Source organism: Capsicum annuum, chromosome 9 (genome assembly GCF_002878395.1).
Source record: "Capsicum annuum cultivar UCD-10X-F1 chromosome 9, UCD10Xv1.1, whole genome shotgun sequence".
NCBI classification, from domain to species: domain Eukaryota; kingdom Viridiplantae; phylum Streptophyta; class Magnoliopsida; order Solanales; family Solanaceae; genus Capsicum; species Capsicum annuum.
This window is the reverse complement of record NC_061119.1, coordinates 146,855,862-146,874,200: the sequence shown is the minus strand read 5'-3', so window position 1 is coordinate 146,874,200 and position 18,339 is coordinate 146,855,862. Positions and strand designations below refer to the sequence as shown.

General features: G+C 37.1%; 1 protein-coding gene across 2 annotated transcripts in view; it reads left to right on the top strand.

Moving 5' to 3' along the window:
- Window positions 1-871: 871 nt before the first annotated feature.
- The window catches only part of LOC107842425 (protein ESMERALDA 1), a 62,058-nt gene continuing 44,590 nt past the window's right edge, over window positions 872-18,339 (top strand). For both annotated transcript variants that reach the window (XM_016686264.2, XM_016686263.2), the window contains exons 1-4: window positions 872-1,528; window positions 9,484-9,553; window positions 17,885-17,952; window positions 18,047-18,135. In XM_016686264.2, coding sequence (XP_016541750.1) covers window positions 1,178-1,528; window positions 9,484-9,553; window positions 17,885-17,952; window positions 18,047-18,135 — 578 coding nt within the window. In that variant the 5' untranslated portion in view covers window positions 872-1,177. The remainder of the gene's footprint in view (window positions 1,529-9,483; window positions 9,554-17,884; window positions 17,953-18,046; window positions 18,136-18,339) is intronic.

Sequence of the window (18,339 nt, the reverse complement as noted above, 5' to 3'; positions counted from 1 at the left end):
GACCCCAAACCACCTCCTATCCTTCACATCCCCACCACTTTAAAAAACTAGTAGATGTTTAAGCAATCCTTAATTGTTTAAACAACATCTTTCGTTTGCTTAAAAAACTCTTGATTGTTTAAACAACACCTTTCAATTGCTTAACAACTATCAATTATTTTTCGATGGCTATAACTTTTTTCACCCAATATTATCTAAAAATTCTGACAATCAAATTTGAATGAAGAAGTGGATGAAGATGAAAACACACAAATAAAAAGATAAAAATTCTAGATGAAGATAAAAAGAAAAACACTTAGAGGAAAAGAAAAAGAAAACGACAAGAAGATAAGGGAGGGAAAAAATGATGAAGAAAAATGACAAATACGTTAAGGAGGAAAAAGATGAAGAAGGTGAGAAGGAAAAAAAGAAAAAAAGAAAGATGAAGAAAAAGAGAAAGGAGGGAATAAAAAGTTTAAAATTTGAAATATGAAGAGAGAAAATAATTTTTAATATTGTGATACTTATTTTCAATATTTTACAAATTATAATTAGGTCCCAAATTCACTTAATTGATTTTGACTAGCTATGTGTCTCCTTTTAGTTAATTTAACTTTCATATGTCTCTATGTCTCTTTTAGCTTATTTTTCCCACAATCTCCCATGTTTTATGTAATCAATGACGGAGCCAACATTTTAATTAAAGTAGTTCAAAATTGAAAAATGTGAACAAAAGAACTAGTTGAAGGGGTTCAATGACATGAAAAATAATTTTAAGCTTATATAAATAGAAGTATAATTTTCTGTAAGGAATGCGGATAAATCCCGCCACTTATGTAATGCGTCAAAATTGTAGGAAAAAGAATTAATTAGCTCTAGCTAGCTTCAGAACGGGTAAAACTTGTGAAATTCGCTTAGCCAAGAAGACAATTTTTTGCCATGCTAGGAAAAATGTCAATTTTGAATGGCATGTAAATGTTGGCCTTAATTGAATTGTCAAAATACCCTCATCCTTTTCCTCACTCATGTAACGTGCACCCGTTTCTCCGCTTTATTATGCCTGTGCGTTGGTCGTTCTCTTGCGCGAAGAATCAAACACCTACTTATCCCCGTTCCCCTCTAACCCCTTACGCTACCGATACATCCGACGTAAGTTGTGTATGTATGTAATGTATGATGTGACAGCAGAAAACAAGACATGCACGCATATAATAGGCTACCGAGCAGTGGACAGAGCAGCCCATCAGCACCATCATCTCCCCGCTCTCGGTCGCCTCACCGCCGTTCCAAACCCCCTCCTCGTTTTGTCGGTCCGAAAACCCTTCCCCAGCATCTTGCTTGGCATTTTCTCTCCTTTCTTCTTCAAAGACAAACGATTTTTCTCTTTGCCCCATTCATTTACATCTCCGGAATTCTTTTATACATGGATACTGTTTCCTTTTACAACCTTCCAGCTCCACATTATGCACCTGGCTCCATTTACCGTAGCCCACAGCTTTATGGTAATCTCCGACCAGAAATGGAGTCCGATAGTTCCACTGCTGATGCGGTTAGCTTTTTACCATTTTCGGTTTCTTAGTTTTATTGAACCTTTGCCTCTCTTATTTTGGGTAAAGCTGATTTGTTATGAATTAGACATATGATATGTGTGATTTTTATTGAAAATGACTTGGATGACTGTATGCGTGATGTTTTGGCCCTTCAGACTTTGTTGAAACTTGACATATCAGGTAAAAGGGACTAAAGAGAGTCTTATTTTTTTTTTTTAATTCTTCTAACTTTTGGTTTTGTGGAGAATTATTGAGTCAGCTCAATAAAATCTTTGGTTGTTTTCGTTCTAATAGAATTGCTTGTTTTGGAGAGTTTTGTCTAGATCTGTAACTCTAACTGAATTTGGCTTGTTCTTTATTGTGTCAATGTCATTGTATTTATAAACACTATATTACAAATCCTTATCCAAGAACGATTCTATGTACTATTCATATTCAAATACTCCTTGTCTAGTTAGTGCATTTAAGCCATATGTATCGATCTTATTACAAATGTAACTAATACGACCGATGATGGACTTGGTGAAGATACTTGCAAGCCGATCACGCAACTTTACAAATTTTATAACATTATCTCCTAAGAGTATCTTTTCTCTGATAAAGTGATAGTCAATCTCAATGTGCTTAGTCTCTTATGGAATCACAGATTTGATGCGCGATATGTAGGGCTGCTTGATTATTACACACAAATTCCATCTAACTGACTTCTCCACAATTTAGTTCTCTCAGCAGTTATTTGATCCAAACTAGCTCCCAAGTTTTTATAGCCATTGCTCGATATTCTACTTTAACACTAAATTGAGCAATCACACTCTATTTCTTATTCTTTCAAGACACCAAACTACCTGATACCAAAACACAATATCCGAATGTAAAATGTCTATCAGAGGGTGATCCTGCCTAATCAACGTCGGTATATCCAATAATATGCTTATGGTCTCGATTCTCAAAGAATAGTCCTTTACCAGGAGCTGACCTTATATATCATGAAGCACTAACATCTGCATTCCAATGACTATCACGAGGGGAAGTCATAAACCGCCTTACAACACTCACTGGAAAAGAGATGTCAAATCCTTGACAATTCAACTTTCAACCAACCACCTATACCTGGTGGCTCTCCCTATCTTGGCATGAGTTTAGCGTTTGGATTTATAGGAGTATCAATGGGTCTACATCCCATCCCATCTCTCCAAGAATGTCTAATGTATACTTGCGTTGCAAAATAAATAACAATACCTGCTCTGGATTGAGCAACCTCAGTACCTAGAAAGTACTTTAGTCTATTGAGGTTTTTAGTCTAGAAATTGCTGAAAGAGATGTTGCTTCAAAATTAGTGATCTGATCCTGATCATTCCCGGTGATAATCATATCATCAATTACAAACCACCAAATAAATACACAAATTTGGTGCAAAATACTGATAAAACATTGAGTGATCAGCTCCACTACGAGTTATGTCGAATCTCCTAAAGTAATGTGTTGAACATCCCAAACCTAGCTCGAGGAGATCGTTTCAGACTGTAGAGTGATCTGCACAACTGACATACAAGTCTACTAGACTCCCCTTGTGCAACAAAACTTGGTGGTTGCTCTATATAGACTTCTTCCTTAAGATCACCTTGGAGAAAACATTCTTAATGTTCAACTGATGAAGTGGCTAATGGCGGACGACAACTATAGATAGAAAAAGGCGTACATATGTTATTGTAGCCACGAGAGAGAAAGTATCACTATATTCTGACCCAAATATTTGAGTATACCCTTTGGCAATAAGGCACCTTAAGCTAATCAACTTGACCATCTTGGCCAACTTTGACTGCAACCAACAGGAGATTTACCTGTAAGAAAATAAACAAGCTAACAGAGTACCATTCATATATAAACCAAACTTTTTGTCAATCATAGCCTGCCTTCATCCTTGATGAGAACGTGCTTCACCTGTAGTTGTAGGAATGTAAATAGAGGACAAAGATGATACAAGGGCATAGTAATAGGGTGATGATAGATGGTGATAACTCAAGGAAGTATAATAGCGGTTAGCATCATGAGTGGATTATATACCTTATTGAAGTGTAATCGATTGATTAAGAGCAGGCAAGTCCGCAGTAGGTGTAGGGTTTGACGCATGAGTCACCTGGTCCTAATTATAGATTCGGAAAGCGATGATAAGTCAGGATTGGTGGCACTATGGTTGGAGATGTAGTAGTCATCATAGCTCCTTCAAAAGTCAGAATAGGTAATATCTTAATTGGAAAGCTTATTTTTTTTTGAAGTGCTTATTTTAAAGATGAGGTGTTTGGCCAAGCTTTTGAGAGAAAATAAGTGCTTCTAGGGAGTAGTAGAAGTTTTTCATAAGCTTAAAAAAGTAGCTTCTTCCTAAAAGCTCTTATTTGAAAAACAACACTTTTAAAAAATACACTTAAAACACTTTTAAGAAGGTTGGCCAAAGAATATTTGCTACTTAGAAGTGCTTTTTAAATTAATTTGCCAAACACAAACTGTTTCTCATCAAAAGTGCCTTTCTTGAAAACATTTTTGAAATGAGCACTTTTCAAAATAAGTTGATTTTAGAAGCTTGACCAAACAAGCTATAAGACTTGAGACCACAGGGATATCAGGATGATCAAATGATGTTTTAGTAAGGTTGAGATTCAAAGAATGTGACATCAAGTAGCTTAAGGTATCGATGCAGATCAGATGTGTCACGTCTGAAAATAACCCTAGATGTGATTGGCACCCGGTAACACCACCTGCTGGGAGAACCAATCTTCCTTACATTTTACCAGTTAATAAGTACTAAAATAGGGTATGTGAAACTCCAACGCATCAATAAATAATGAATAATCATTCAACAAAAATTCATAATCAAACTATAAATTCAACAATCACTCGAAAACTAATTCTTTGTCCCAAATCCCACACTTAGACATGGAGAATCTAAAATAGAGTTACATGGGTTCAAACTTCAAGCATGCAAACCCAATGAAAAGAAGCATAAACTAAATAGTCAAAGCTGAAACGAAAGCCTCCACGAACAATGCGAAGGCGCACCTTAGCAATAGAATCCTTACGAAGGAACCGTCACTCACTAGTTTCACCTTGCGAGGTAGTATGTGCAGACATATAAGTAAGGAGTGAGCTATATGTAAATATAACTCAGTAAGATCATTGGCTCGTTACTTTAAGTACTCCTGGGATGAGTATTAGAAAATACAACAACACCAAGAACATAAAGTTATTACATACAGGAATTATATCATAATGAGGTGACCAACGAAGCCCAACAATCCTTCATAAAAAACCATATACCTCAATATAATTCATACAAAGCACTTATCATAATTTGTAATTAAAGTAATTAGCCAACAATCGGAGTTTCGGGCAATATACGCAATGCACCAAATATATTAGGAGCATACACAATGCTTAGGGAAACATACACAATGCTCAAGGGAAGCATACACAATGCCCCAATAGAATAACGAAGCATACATAATGCCCCAATGGAATTAAGAAGCATACACAATGCCCCAATCTCACAGTACACAATCATATCACATCTCGAAATAATTTGTAAAGAGAGAATTAGTATTCTTAAACATAGAGTATAAGCGGTTGGCCTTGAAGATCGTCGATTCTGCCAAGCACACGCTCGTCCCAACATATGGACCGGGCAAATAAAAATATATTTTAAAACAAATTTGAAAAGCAAGCACCCAAAGCTTAAAGTCTCACTTACCTTGCTAATGACAAATTTCTCAACCTTGTGACACGTAGAACACCAACTAAACAACTTCCAATAGCCTCAATCTATGCAGAAATATTAATTGACGATATTAATTATGCTAGTCGAGACCAATTCTCATATCCCTAATTTTCGAACTTGAAGCTAAACTAAGAATTAAAGATAAAATTATCTGTATAACACAACCCATTAATAAATCATCTATCCAATAAATTAACTCCTAATCTCATATAGTTGAATTGTGCATGGAAATTTTTTAAAAGAAATTTGCACTTCAATAGCAACTATATAGCCGCATAGTAGCCAATAGTGGCCAACCTCCAATTGCTAAAAGAAAATTCCACCATCATCATCATTGGCTAATAATTACTTATCCAGCAATCATTATCACATCATGGATAGATATTTCTCTAATCATTACTCCAATCACCACTATATCTATTACAATGGTAGGCAAGAGTTTCCACATTAAAGAGCTACGAACAAAACTCATACCTTATAAATATGATGATTCACAGGTGTTGCTCGCTAATGTTATTCTACGTCGCTGTCTCATTCTCTTCCAAGAGTAAGGAGATTAATTGCCCTAATTTTCTTCTTTTCTACTCTGAAGATGTTGCTTCTTCTGAAAACCAAAAAAAACGTTTCCGAATCTTTTACTCCTTAAACAAAATGTGCATCCCCAAGAATAAGGGAGAGGGTTTTGTCTTTTGGCTTGCCCACTTTAATTCTATTAATTAATATTAATAATATATGCTAAATTACCCATTTACCCCTCATTAAAAGTCTGGGTTGTTACATTCTCCCCCACTTAAAATAATGTTCGTCCTTGAACATAACAATGATATAAGAAACGTCAATAAGTGAGGAAATCTAACTTGCACGGACAAATGAAAAACAAGATGAACTATGAGCAATTTAGGTAATCACACCAACAAATTCTTGAACAATAGAAAAACTGCCAATAGTAACATTCTCAGCTCATGCATCATGGACAGTAGCAATAAAACATAAACACCCATGATCAGCCATTGGACGTGCCCTTACATAAAATATTATCCTTGAGTCACACGGGTCATACCCTTTCACACTAAAGGTGGTTTTTCAGGAAAATAGAAACGTATAAGTTTAGGATAACAATCAATCAAAGGATAATATGATGCCAATCAGTCCATACACATAATGTAGATCAACTATGGTGTCTCTGCACTAACCAAATATCTTACAATCTCCATAAACTCTATCCACTGATAAAGTGTCTCCTACTAAGGTCATAACCATATATGACACAATAAGAGTCTCAACTCTTCTTTCTAAGAATAAAGCAATATATGGAGATACAAACAAATACGTAGAACAAAGATCAATAAGGGAATATCCCTCAAGAGAATTAACAATATAATACCTGTGACTACTGCATTAGATGCCTCGCTATTTTGTCTAGCCATAGGGAAGAATCTCGATGGTCCACCCCTTGTTTAATCAACAGTGCACCCTGACGATTTTGTCCATAAGCACCCTGCGAAGAGGCTCTAGCCGGCTGAGCTCGGGCTTGTGCACCTGAGTAGTAGCTTGACCAGTACTTGAATCTCCCGTAGGACAAAATTTAGCGATATGTCCCTGCTCACCACAAGTATAACAAGCCCTATTTGTTCCGTAACAATGACCACTGTGATTTCTACCACAATTGGAACATCATGGATGTTGACTTGATTGATAGGAATTGTTACCCTTCATCTGCATCTGTTGTTCACCCAAGTAAGCTCTTATTTATATTTATTTAAGCTATCATCGTTTGTCACCTTCATATCATGCCTTTATTACTATCTTGTCCACTGTCAAAGTTCGTAAGACTGTGGCAGAAACATTGGTTAATGTTTCTCCAGGTTGGCGTCAAGCTATGATTGAAGAGGTGACTGTTTTGCATGATAATGGTACTTGAGAGCTTGTTCCTTTTATCGAAAGGCAAAACCGTGGTTGGTTGCCGTTGGGTATTCACAGTTAAAGTAGGTTTAGATGGAACTATTGATCGTCTCAAAGCGAGATTAGTTGCCAAGGGATACACTCAGATTTATGGCATTGACTTTGGAGATACTTTCTCACCGATTTCAAGATGGTTTGTCTTCTCATATCTATAGCAGCAATGAAACATTGTTTTTTTTTATAGCTAGACATAAAAAACGCATTCCTTCACGAAGAACTTGCTGAAGAGGCTTATATAGAGCAACCACCAAAATTTGTTGCTCAAGGGGAGTTTGGACTAGTATGTAGAATTCACCGATCTCTTTATGGTCTCAAGTTATCTCTTAGAGCATGGTTTGGTTGGTTTTGAGCTGTTGTCCAAGGGTTTGGAATGATTCGAACAAAAGCTGATCACTCCATTTTTATAGGCATTCATCTCATGGCAAATGTTTTTTTTTAATTGTGTATGCAGATGATATTGTTATCACAGGTGATGATCATGAAGGAATTTCTCAACTCAAATAACTCCTTTCAAGTCACTTTCAGACTTAGGATTTGGGCAAGCTAAAATACTTTCTAGGCATTGAGGTGGCATAGTTTGGTGTTGGTATTGCTATTACGCAAAAATAATATGCTTTAGGCATTTTGGAAGATGCTGGTATGTTGAATTGCAAACATATGGACACTCCCATGGATCCAAATACTAAGCTTATTCCAAGACAAGGGGAGCCTTTAAAAGATCCTAGCAAATATTGGAGACTTGTTGGCAAACTCAACTACCTTACAATCGCACGACCAAACATCTCATTTGCTGGTAGTATACTTGGCTAGATTCTGCAATCACCGTGTGATAGTCACTGGAATGTAGTGATTCGCATTCTGCGATATACCAAAAGCTCTCCAGGACGAGGTTTATTGTATTAAGACAAGGAACATTGTTTGGGTATTCTGATGTTGATTGGGGTGGGTCTCCTTCTGATAGGCGGTCCACTTCAGGTTATTGTGTTCTAATAGGAGGTAATCTAATATCTTGGAAAACTAAAAAGCAAGATGTTGTGGCTTGATCAAGTGCAGAGGTGGAGTATCGAGCTATGACATTGGCTACGTGTGAGCTTATATGGTTGAGACAACTTCTCCAGGAATTGAAGATGGGAGGAGTTGAACCAATGAAATTGATTTGTGATAACCAAGCTGCACTACACATCACTTCTAATGCCGTATTTCATGAAAGAACGAAGCACATTGAGATAAATTGTCACTTCATTTGAGAGGAGATTGAGTTCGGATATATCTCCATAAGTTTTGTCAACTCAAAAGATCAATTGGCTTATATTTTCACAAACTCACTTCGAAGATCCAGAGTTGACTATATTTGTGGCAAGCTAGGAGCATATGACTTATACGCTCCAGCTTCTCCAGCTTGAGGGGGAGTGTTAAATATGATATGATTAGTGAATATCTCTATATTTAGATAGTGTAGAGGTGGGAATATCCTCAAATCCCACAATTAGGCACTTAGAATATTGTGTGATAATTCTTATTAGTTTTCTTCTTTATTTACATTCTCTGTAACACTATTTAAAACCACTAACTTGAGGGAATAATCAAGAGACAAATTCTCTTCTCTTCTCCCTCTAATTTCTCAAGTCCAAAAGTTAAAATGCAAGGCAGCAGAAGTTGTTTAAATTGAATGAGTGTTCTCTAGTTCGAACTCCAGTGCTTTGGTTATACATGGAGCTCGGTTGTGTATAACATTTCATAGGGCGTCCGTGAAGGGCTGATTATTGTTAGGGATACATATGAGTGACAAGATTAACGCCCTTTCTTTAGCAGTTGATTTTTGAGTGAAAAACTTTATCAGACATGACAGCTAATTACTGAGAATTTGGGAAGGTAGTTCTTTGTAGGGAAAGTATGAAGAAGGGCATAAAGATAGTTGGTTTGTTTCTTGATCATGTGAGTTGAAATAGGAAGCCAACTTATGTCCTAATGAAGCCAGGTTGCTGATATTCAATTATGACATTTATTTCATGTTTCCTTGTACCTTTACCTCCTTTGATGAATGCATAATGGAATATGTTAATTTTAATCTCCTGTAAAGAGGGCTTGACCACGTTATATTTGGTGCTGTCATGATGGCCACAAAATTGATCATTAAATGTATTTCCTGTGTGATGTAAATTTGTGTACCTTTTTTCTTTCATTATCTAAATGCTGCTTGCATGAAGTACTCAATACCTGTAGATATCGACAATATGGAAGAACTCCTATAAAGGTGGTGAATGGAGACCATGCATTGACAAGTCCTCAAGAGGTAGAGAATCTGAGAACTGAAGTTATCTCACTCATGTTTTTTATGCTCAAGTACTCTTTCCTTTTTCCCCTTTGAATTTCTTGTTTTCCACAAAGTCAACATTCAGGTTACTGCTGTATGTTCTACAATGTGCAAATGCATAATCTTATATCTTTTGTCTACTTTTATTAGAACCAGAGACTACTGTTTTTCCCCTTCGATCAGGCATCAAAATGGTTAAAGAAAGATTGTAATTTATGACTTGAGAGAGGTAGTGTTATCAAAAGCAAAAAGTGCAAAGAAGCTCTAAGGTCCATTGGGGTTTTAAGCACAAAGTGCAAATAAAGCGCGGGCTTTAACGATAAAAAGCACAAAGGGAGAAATATACAAGTACACATGTCTAGTTCAAGACTATAAATTATAAGCACGAGTGACAAATATATGGACAAAGCAATTGGAAAAGAATTACGATAAAATGAAATATCAATTTGTTTAGTAGTGCCTCTTGAGAAGGGGCTCATTTGCAATGGAAAGTATGCCTTAGAAATGTTGAGGTGTCACACATTCTCTCTGGTGATGACACCCTTATTCTATGAAAGCTGATGAAGAACAAATGTTGCATTTGAAAGCTCCTATTAGCTTCACGGCTATGTCTGGGCTACATGTTAATTGGGCCAAAAGCTCCCTTTCTTCTGTAAATGCTGACAATATCATCAGTAATCTGGCTGGCATTTTAAGATGCAACACGGACAACTTCTCTGCTACTTATCTTGGGATGCCTTTGGGTGCAAAATGGAAATATATTAACATATGCTAGGGGTAGTTGAGAAGTGCAGAAAAAAGCTGGCATCCGGAGAAAAATAGTGCATATTTCTTGGTGGCAGGTTGACCCTGATAAATAGTATACTTGATTAGATTCCTACCCCCTAGATGATACGAAACAAATACGGAAAAGACGAACAAGCTATGAAAATCAAAAGATAAGAAAGAAAAGACGATAAATAGATAGACACAAGAACAGGAAACATAAGCAATCAAAGGTATATTAAACCAAAGACCTCCAACGTTTAAACCTAATCAAGCACCTAGCTCCTATGAAGTCCGAGAGAGGAATTGAATTCCCTCACAGCCAACGTTTCCAAACAAGTCAATAAGCTCCCAACAAGCTCAATAAACACTCTCAAGTGTAAACCCATCCAAAATCATCTTAGTTCGAGAAAAGGAAAATCCCATCTATTTATAGCCATGGACTATATTTATTACAAAAAGGGCCCATAGTGACCATATATGATAAAGTGGCCTAATTGACACTTTTAGAAATGCACCTCCTATGCTCCAAGCTATCATCCAAACATGATGTTGCACAATGGGCCCATGAATTGTATCATCAGATAAATCTACTCTTGTGTGCCAAGTTATCATCCAAACACATACTTGCTTCCCTAAGATGATCAAGTCTTGGATCCTTACGTGTCGTCCTTGAAGCGTAGATCTTGAAAGATTGGAACTAATTCGAGTTGTATCATCCTCTTATTGTTGAAAAAGATTCGACCTCAAATCCAAATCTTTTACCGACTTGCCATCACACTTTCCAAGTTTGGAATCCTTTGGTAAGAACTCCCTTAGGCCTTCAAGCATATTTTCGTAAGGCACTCTTCTTGCATCCTCTTTTTGACATACTTGTTTGTGAACCTGCACAAGAGAAGGAGTGATACTAGGTAAAATGCTAGTATCGTGGTTAGTGGACCTAAGATGGAAAGTGTCTTTGCATAATTGGATTTGGGGTGGTCGAACAATGTTTTATGGAGCTTGGTTCATATCGGTTTGTGGTGAGGGAACATCTTGAGGTCTTGGAGCACACTTATGGTGAATGATTCTCAGGGTAGTGATAGTAAAAGTGTTTTGTCTGCTTGAGGGAGTTTGTTTATGGAATCAGTTCTCCATTTTTGCCACCGAACCTTCCATATGTGTCATTGAATCTTCAGATGCGTGACGATGTTCCACTCATTTTCTTTACATCTTGTAGCATCCCTAGGAATGCCTCCAAGATGGTATCAAAGGTTGCTTCACCCATGGTCCTTAGTACACTTAAGAAATGGACCGAAGTAAATACAGTCGACTCAATTAAAACTAAAGAACTAGAATCAAAGAAGTTAAACTAGGAAACAAAAGATAAAAGCACACAAAGAAATAGGATAGAGAAAGAATGGACTCAAAGACTAATCAATAAACTAAGTAGATCAAATACTAGCTGTTAATTAGTTTAGGAATCAAGAATTGAAACTAAGAAGTTGGAACCTGAAAAAAAATTGGAATTTGGATGGTTGAGATGCGTTCTGAGGAATAGTTCGATTTCACAAGTCATGATGGCACCTACTTTACCCTACCAGTAGGTAAGACAAATCGTAGCCAGAACTACACGTAATGGGCTAATTGGTGGAATATGGCATAAATGCCGAAATTATGCAAGTAACTGAATCACAAGGCATAAACACAAAGACAATTACATAAATGAAGAGAAATAAGAGAAAGTAATATCATCCCATCACCTAGTATAGTTGGTACAAGAGCCTCTAATCTAAAAAATACGAGTACTATCAAAGGCAAATATACAACAGTCTCGAAACAGAAAGACTATCCAAAAACAAAAGATGGAGAAAAGGTCAACTCTGGCTTCGAGAGCTCACCCTGTCTCCGAACTCTAACCAATATAATCACAACATCAACGGTAGCAACTACTACTTGGATCTGCACCAAAAAGGTACAGAAGCATAGTATGAGTACCAAAAATACGGGTACTCAGTAGGCATTATCAACCAACTGTGCTAAATCATAATAAAAATACGATAAAATGCGAGATAAATAAGCTAAGTCAAGAGAAGACTACAAACGTGGAATAACGCTCCAAATAATGAAAGTAAATAACCGGAATAATAATACTACAGAAAACATAACTATCACTACATAATTGGGCCCCTCATAAGCCCAAAAGATGCAATAAAGTAAATAATGGGCTCCTCATAAGCCCAAAAGATGCAATAAAGTAAATAACCTAATGCAGGCCCCCATAAGCCCGGAGCATGCAATCAAGGAAGAGTAGTAACAGGAACTATTATAATTAACCGTGTCTCGAAATCATAACTGTGGATTTTCCCATACCGTAAACACATGACTCGAACCGGTCCCAAATCGTCATAAATAATCTCTCAATGCCGGACTTGAATGGGAACTAGTATCATTTATAATGCCGAAATCGAACCGGGCTCAGTATCATAAATCGCCGAACTTGAACCAGAAATAATATCATCGATAATGCCGAAATCGAACTGGTCTTAATATCATAAGTGGCTGGACTTGAACCAGAACTATCATCTCTCAAGCATCGATGTAAATAAACCATCATGTGCCTAAAACCTCTTCGGGCTCAATAATGCAATTAGAATAATACACAAGGCCTATTAAGTCTACAAGGAACTAATAGCAATCTTGGCCTAAGGTGGGTCGGAGGGGGCCACTTCTAACCCCGATAATCCACTCTAAGGCAGTTTCTACCCAACTTAGACTAGAGTGTCAAATTTCACTACAAGATACTAAATAAGCCTTATTGAGTCCTAAAATAACCATTCTACCAAAGAACGAGTAGCTAAGTCAATTACGCCTAATTATGACCTCTATATCGACTAATATTTCGATTCACACTAAATATATCTCTAAGTCCTAATTCCCAATCCAAATCTAGCACAACAGTATATGGATACTATAATAAAGCCCAATCTAAGAGAAACGTAATCCTAGCCTACCTAGGCACCAAAAAAAAGCCCGATGAAATCTACTTAATCGATGATTTCCTCTTCTGAGAAGCTTTCTCACAGGTCCACTCTATCAAAATGGTAATCTACTCATCAATACGAGAACAACCGTACCCATATTGCATTTTTATGCTTCGGGTCCAAAATCAAGTCAAAATCTCATGCGAGGCCCGCTTGCGGAATCACACTTTTAAAATCGTGAACATATCCCCCTATACTCAAGGAATATTTACCCTAAAAAATGGGTAAATTCTGAGCTCAAACGATACCACAATCTACTCAACAAGATTCTAGGGATTTTGGGACTAAATTGAAGAGTTAAACCAAGAATTAGACGAAAACATACTAACATTTTGAGGAGGAAATGGTTAATCCGAGTTCACAAACACCCAAAAAAATCTTCCAATGAACACTCCCAATTTTCCCCACTCTAAGATTTCTAGCTCTTGAGACTTGTGAAAAATGGAGAGAAAATGTGGCAAGACGGGGATTTATTAACCTCCCAGGTGCCGTTTAAGCGGCTACTTGACCACTTAAACGGTCACTGCTAAAGCGATATTTGGCTGGGCCTAGTCTTTCGCTAAAGCGGGCAGGTTGCTGGTTAAGCGGCATCCGCTTTAGTGGACAGACCACCGCTTAAGTGACCTGGTTGTGGGGGCCTTGGCAGCTAAAGCGATCGGTTGACCGCTTTAGCGGCCTTCTCTAAATCGACCAAAGGTCCGCTTTAGCGGATGCGCCAGTTAAAACTTGGAATTTTTCCAAATTTCCACCAACGCCTGGGGATTCATTTGAAATTCTGTGAACGCAAACGAACTATGCTACCTTATCAAATTCGACATTCCGAACTCAATGACTCAATTAAAAATTCCATTCGGGGTTGTTTCGACGAAAAGTGGGGCCATACCCAAATTTCGACCAATAGCCCAAAATGAGTCCAAAATCCTTAGGACCCGAACCAAAGGTCCCCATAGCCTAAAATCGACGTTTTAGAGATGATGGAGCTGTCATAATTGGCATACGAGGTCGGTAAACTTAAGTTTTCGCCCGATAGCCAATCTTTATCAGTGAAGACGTCAAAACAGGGAATTGAGTCTAAAAACCAAACGAACTGCCCGGTAATTGAACTGTCAGCTCCAGCAAGTCACAGACAGCTATAGGAAAGCTCAAAACGTTGAAGATGTGTGGAAATGCCGAAAATGACTTGGAGGGTTATACATGTGAACTATTTTTAGACATGGGCTATTTATTACAAAATGGGCCCAAAAGTGACCATATATGACAAGCCGGCCCAATTGACACTTTTAGCAATGCACCTCCTATGCTCCAAGCTATCATCCAAACATGATGCTGCTCAATGAGCCCGTTGATTGTATCATTAGATATAAGTCCTCCGTGTGCCACACTGTTCCACACTATCATCCAAACACGTACTTGCTTCCCTAGGATGATCAAGTCTTGGATCCTTAGGTGTTGTCCTTGAAGCATAGATGTCAAAATATTGGAACTGATTCGGCTTGTATCACTAGATGTCTTTATTTCCTATGCGTGGAAAAGAAGTTGAATAGAATAAGAAGCAACTTAGTTAAATTGAACACAATCACATGTGATAAGAGAACTTGAAAGTTTGGGTTTTAAAAACATAAGTTACAAAATGAAAGTTTATTCTTATAGTGGAACTGGAGATTCAATGACAATAAGGAGTTATGGAAGGAGGCTATAATCACCAAGTATGGCAAAATGCAATGAACGGGGCACAAATTTTGTGAGAAAACAATATGGCAATTCTGTATGGAAGTATATAAGGAGCCTTTGGAATGAATACTATGTCAAAGCCATAGTAAAGGTTTGAAATGGATGTAATAACAAAGATGTGCCCTGCGTGACTTGCTGTTGAAGGAGGTATTCCCAGACACCTACGAAATTGTGCTTCATAACGTGTGTACAGTGGCTGAATGCTTTTCAATTAGTCGCTGGAATCTGAATCTGAGAAGAATTCTTGATGATCGGGAGTTTGATTCCATAATGAGCTTAATATATTGAAGCTGCCAGATACCAATTTTTAAGTATCTCACATTGGAAAAGGAATGGGTAATTGGTCTCCTTATATGGACTTGAACAATCCTTCTCTCATGAGCTAGCTTTTGAGGTTGAGTTGGCCCAAGATCCATTCTTTACATGGTATTTGAGCCAGACCCATCCCAAATCTTTGTTCACTGATGTTGGGCCCCCATATTATACTGTCCATGCTTCAGTTAATGAGGTCTGGGCGTGCGGGCAGTGTTAAGTATCCCACACTGGATAAAGAATGGGTAATTAGTCTCCTTATATGAACTTGGACAATCCTCCCCTCATGAGCTAGTTTTTAAGGTTGAGTTAGACCCAAGATCCAATTTTTACACCAATTTTGATGAGAATGTAGAAGATTCCTTGATTTGGATAGGGGAGAATGATGGCAAATTCGCTGTTAATGCATGTTAAAATAGTTTGCGATGGTGCGTGGGAAGATGTACACTGATAATTGGCTCGGCAAATGATTTGGAGGACGATAACACCTCCCAGAGCAGCATGGTTCAAGTTGATTGCAGCTCTAAATCGTAATGCGTGCTTAACTCGAGACAATTTGCATAAGATAGGAATTACTCTTTGGAATAGGTACTATATATGTGAGGAGACTTTGGAATCTATCAATCACTTTTCTCTTTATGTTGCAATCTCATGTGGTAGCTTGGTTTATGTTCCCAAATTTCTTTGTAGAACATTGGATCATACCTGGAGAATACAGTTAGCTCTAAACGACAACAATAGACAGCTTTGGAAACAGTTCTATTTGCATATTTTGGAGCATTTGCCGTAAGAGGAATAGTACATGCTTTTGTGGAAAGAAAGGACACATGTCCTCTATAAAATCAAAAAGTTCAAGAGCATTTCATTTGGTGTAGGAAGAAAATGGTTCAACTTTGCTTCCTTATTTGCTCACGTGTCCTCTATAAAATCAAAAAGTCTAAGAGCATTTTATTTGGTGTAAGAAGAAAATGGTTCAAATTTGCTTCCTTATCTGCTCGTATGTACTCCTTTAATTTGTAGAAGGAGAAGATCCTCTCTTTTACCATTACATTACCTTCTTGGTACTTATTTATTAAACTTCTTACCTTTCTATTAAAAAATGGTTCCTATCAGCGAATCAGACCCAGTTTAACTAAAAAGCTAAGGCCTCAAGAACCTCAAGCTCGTTGGAACTAAGCTTCCAAAAATAAAATTAGTTCCTAGTTCTTTGCAATTTATTTCCTGATAATCATCAGGTGTACCATTTTTAATGTTGTGATTATCCCATTGCATGCCTTCCTAATAGTGAGTAACTTGTTATTCTACCATTTCTTTTTAAAAAAGGGTAGTTATGATGAAATCGGATCTTTGTTCATCTAAATTAGTTGATGTCAACAATGTAAAGATCTAAAATTTTAGACCTCGGTTCACTAACTCTAATTTTTGGGTTACAGTTGCATTTGGGGATATATATATTCTCTATTAGTTGGGAATAGAGGTAGTTGATTGACTGCGTTACTGATTTTAGTATTAAACTTGGAGGAATATCAGAGTAAACTATAGTTGTTTGCACTTTAGGGGCTCTGCATACTTATATAATTTCTTTTATGATCTTTGCACTTTTGAGTTCATTGGGAAACTGTGTGCAGCACCCTGTGCATCCACTATCTAATTATGCGAAAGAATGCAATTTAGTTATCATAGTTTTTGTTCATAACTGTTTGATTACGCGCACAGAGCTCAAGTTGGAAGCATAGGGTGTCCCATTCATTGCTCCCACTCCCATCTAAATCTATTTCTTGAATGAGAAGTATTATAATTTCTAGATCTTCAGGGGAACTTTAATTAGGAGTATCTGTTTTCTGATTCTAAGGATCCAACAGAAGTGTGTTCATTATTGTGGCATCAATTACTAATGTATTTTAATGTCTTGGTCAACCTTCAGTTGATCACCTTGATCAGAAAGAAAGATGTTTACTTAAGCAGAAGTAGGACAAATTGTGCTGAGAACATCTGTCCTCTTCCTGTCACTGAGTCCGTTGATTACTGTAATTAAATTGCCGAATTCAGATTCTTCTGTGAGAGTGATACTATAAAGTGATAGAGCAGAAAACATGTCTCAGATTTCATCACGGAGAACTATATCAAAAAACCTTTTTGCATCTAAAGTCTGCTGCTAGTTTGATGCAATAGTGGAATTCTTGTCATGATTCCTGCTGATGCATATTAGTTCTATATGTTGCTTGATTCCTTCTGACAGCTACTGAGCAACCCTGATTTCTTTTCTTTCTAATAGATCTTTTGCTTACCTCATAATGAAAGTTATCATTAATGTTTGGTTATGCAGTATATATCTATATACTGTAGTAAGTGGTGTCTTGTATGCAGGTTAGTTTTTGGGATAATCATAGGTGTGTGCAGAATTTTATAGATGCTACAGTAAATCTATTTTTTTTATCTTTGGTAGTGTGTCAACTAAGCTTGTACAGAATATCTTTAGGTTTACCTGAATCAAATGGATACATTTACATTGAGGCAAATGGTGGTCTGAATCAGCAGAGAACATCAGTAAGTACTCTGTCTAATATGATTATTCTTGTAATGCTGAAGCTTCATTTCAGTGAATGCCATGCCTACCTCTGGTTGCTTTTGTGTTTTCTAGATATGCAATGCTGTTGCCGTGGCAGGCTATCTTAATGCGACCCTGATCATTCCACATTTCCACTTTCATAGCATTTGGAGGGATCCAAGGTTGATTTTCTCTTCTATTGTTCTAAATAATACTTTCAGGGGGCCAGTGATTTTTTGTTATTTCATAAATGCACATATAATCACTGTACGACTCAGAAAGTGTGTCGAAGCATGCTAACGCTGTTACTGGTGAAAAACTCTTGATTATTTCATATGATTGTGTAAATCAGTGAAATGCATTAAGCCTGACTGACATTAAGAATA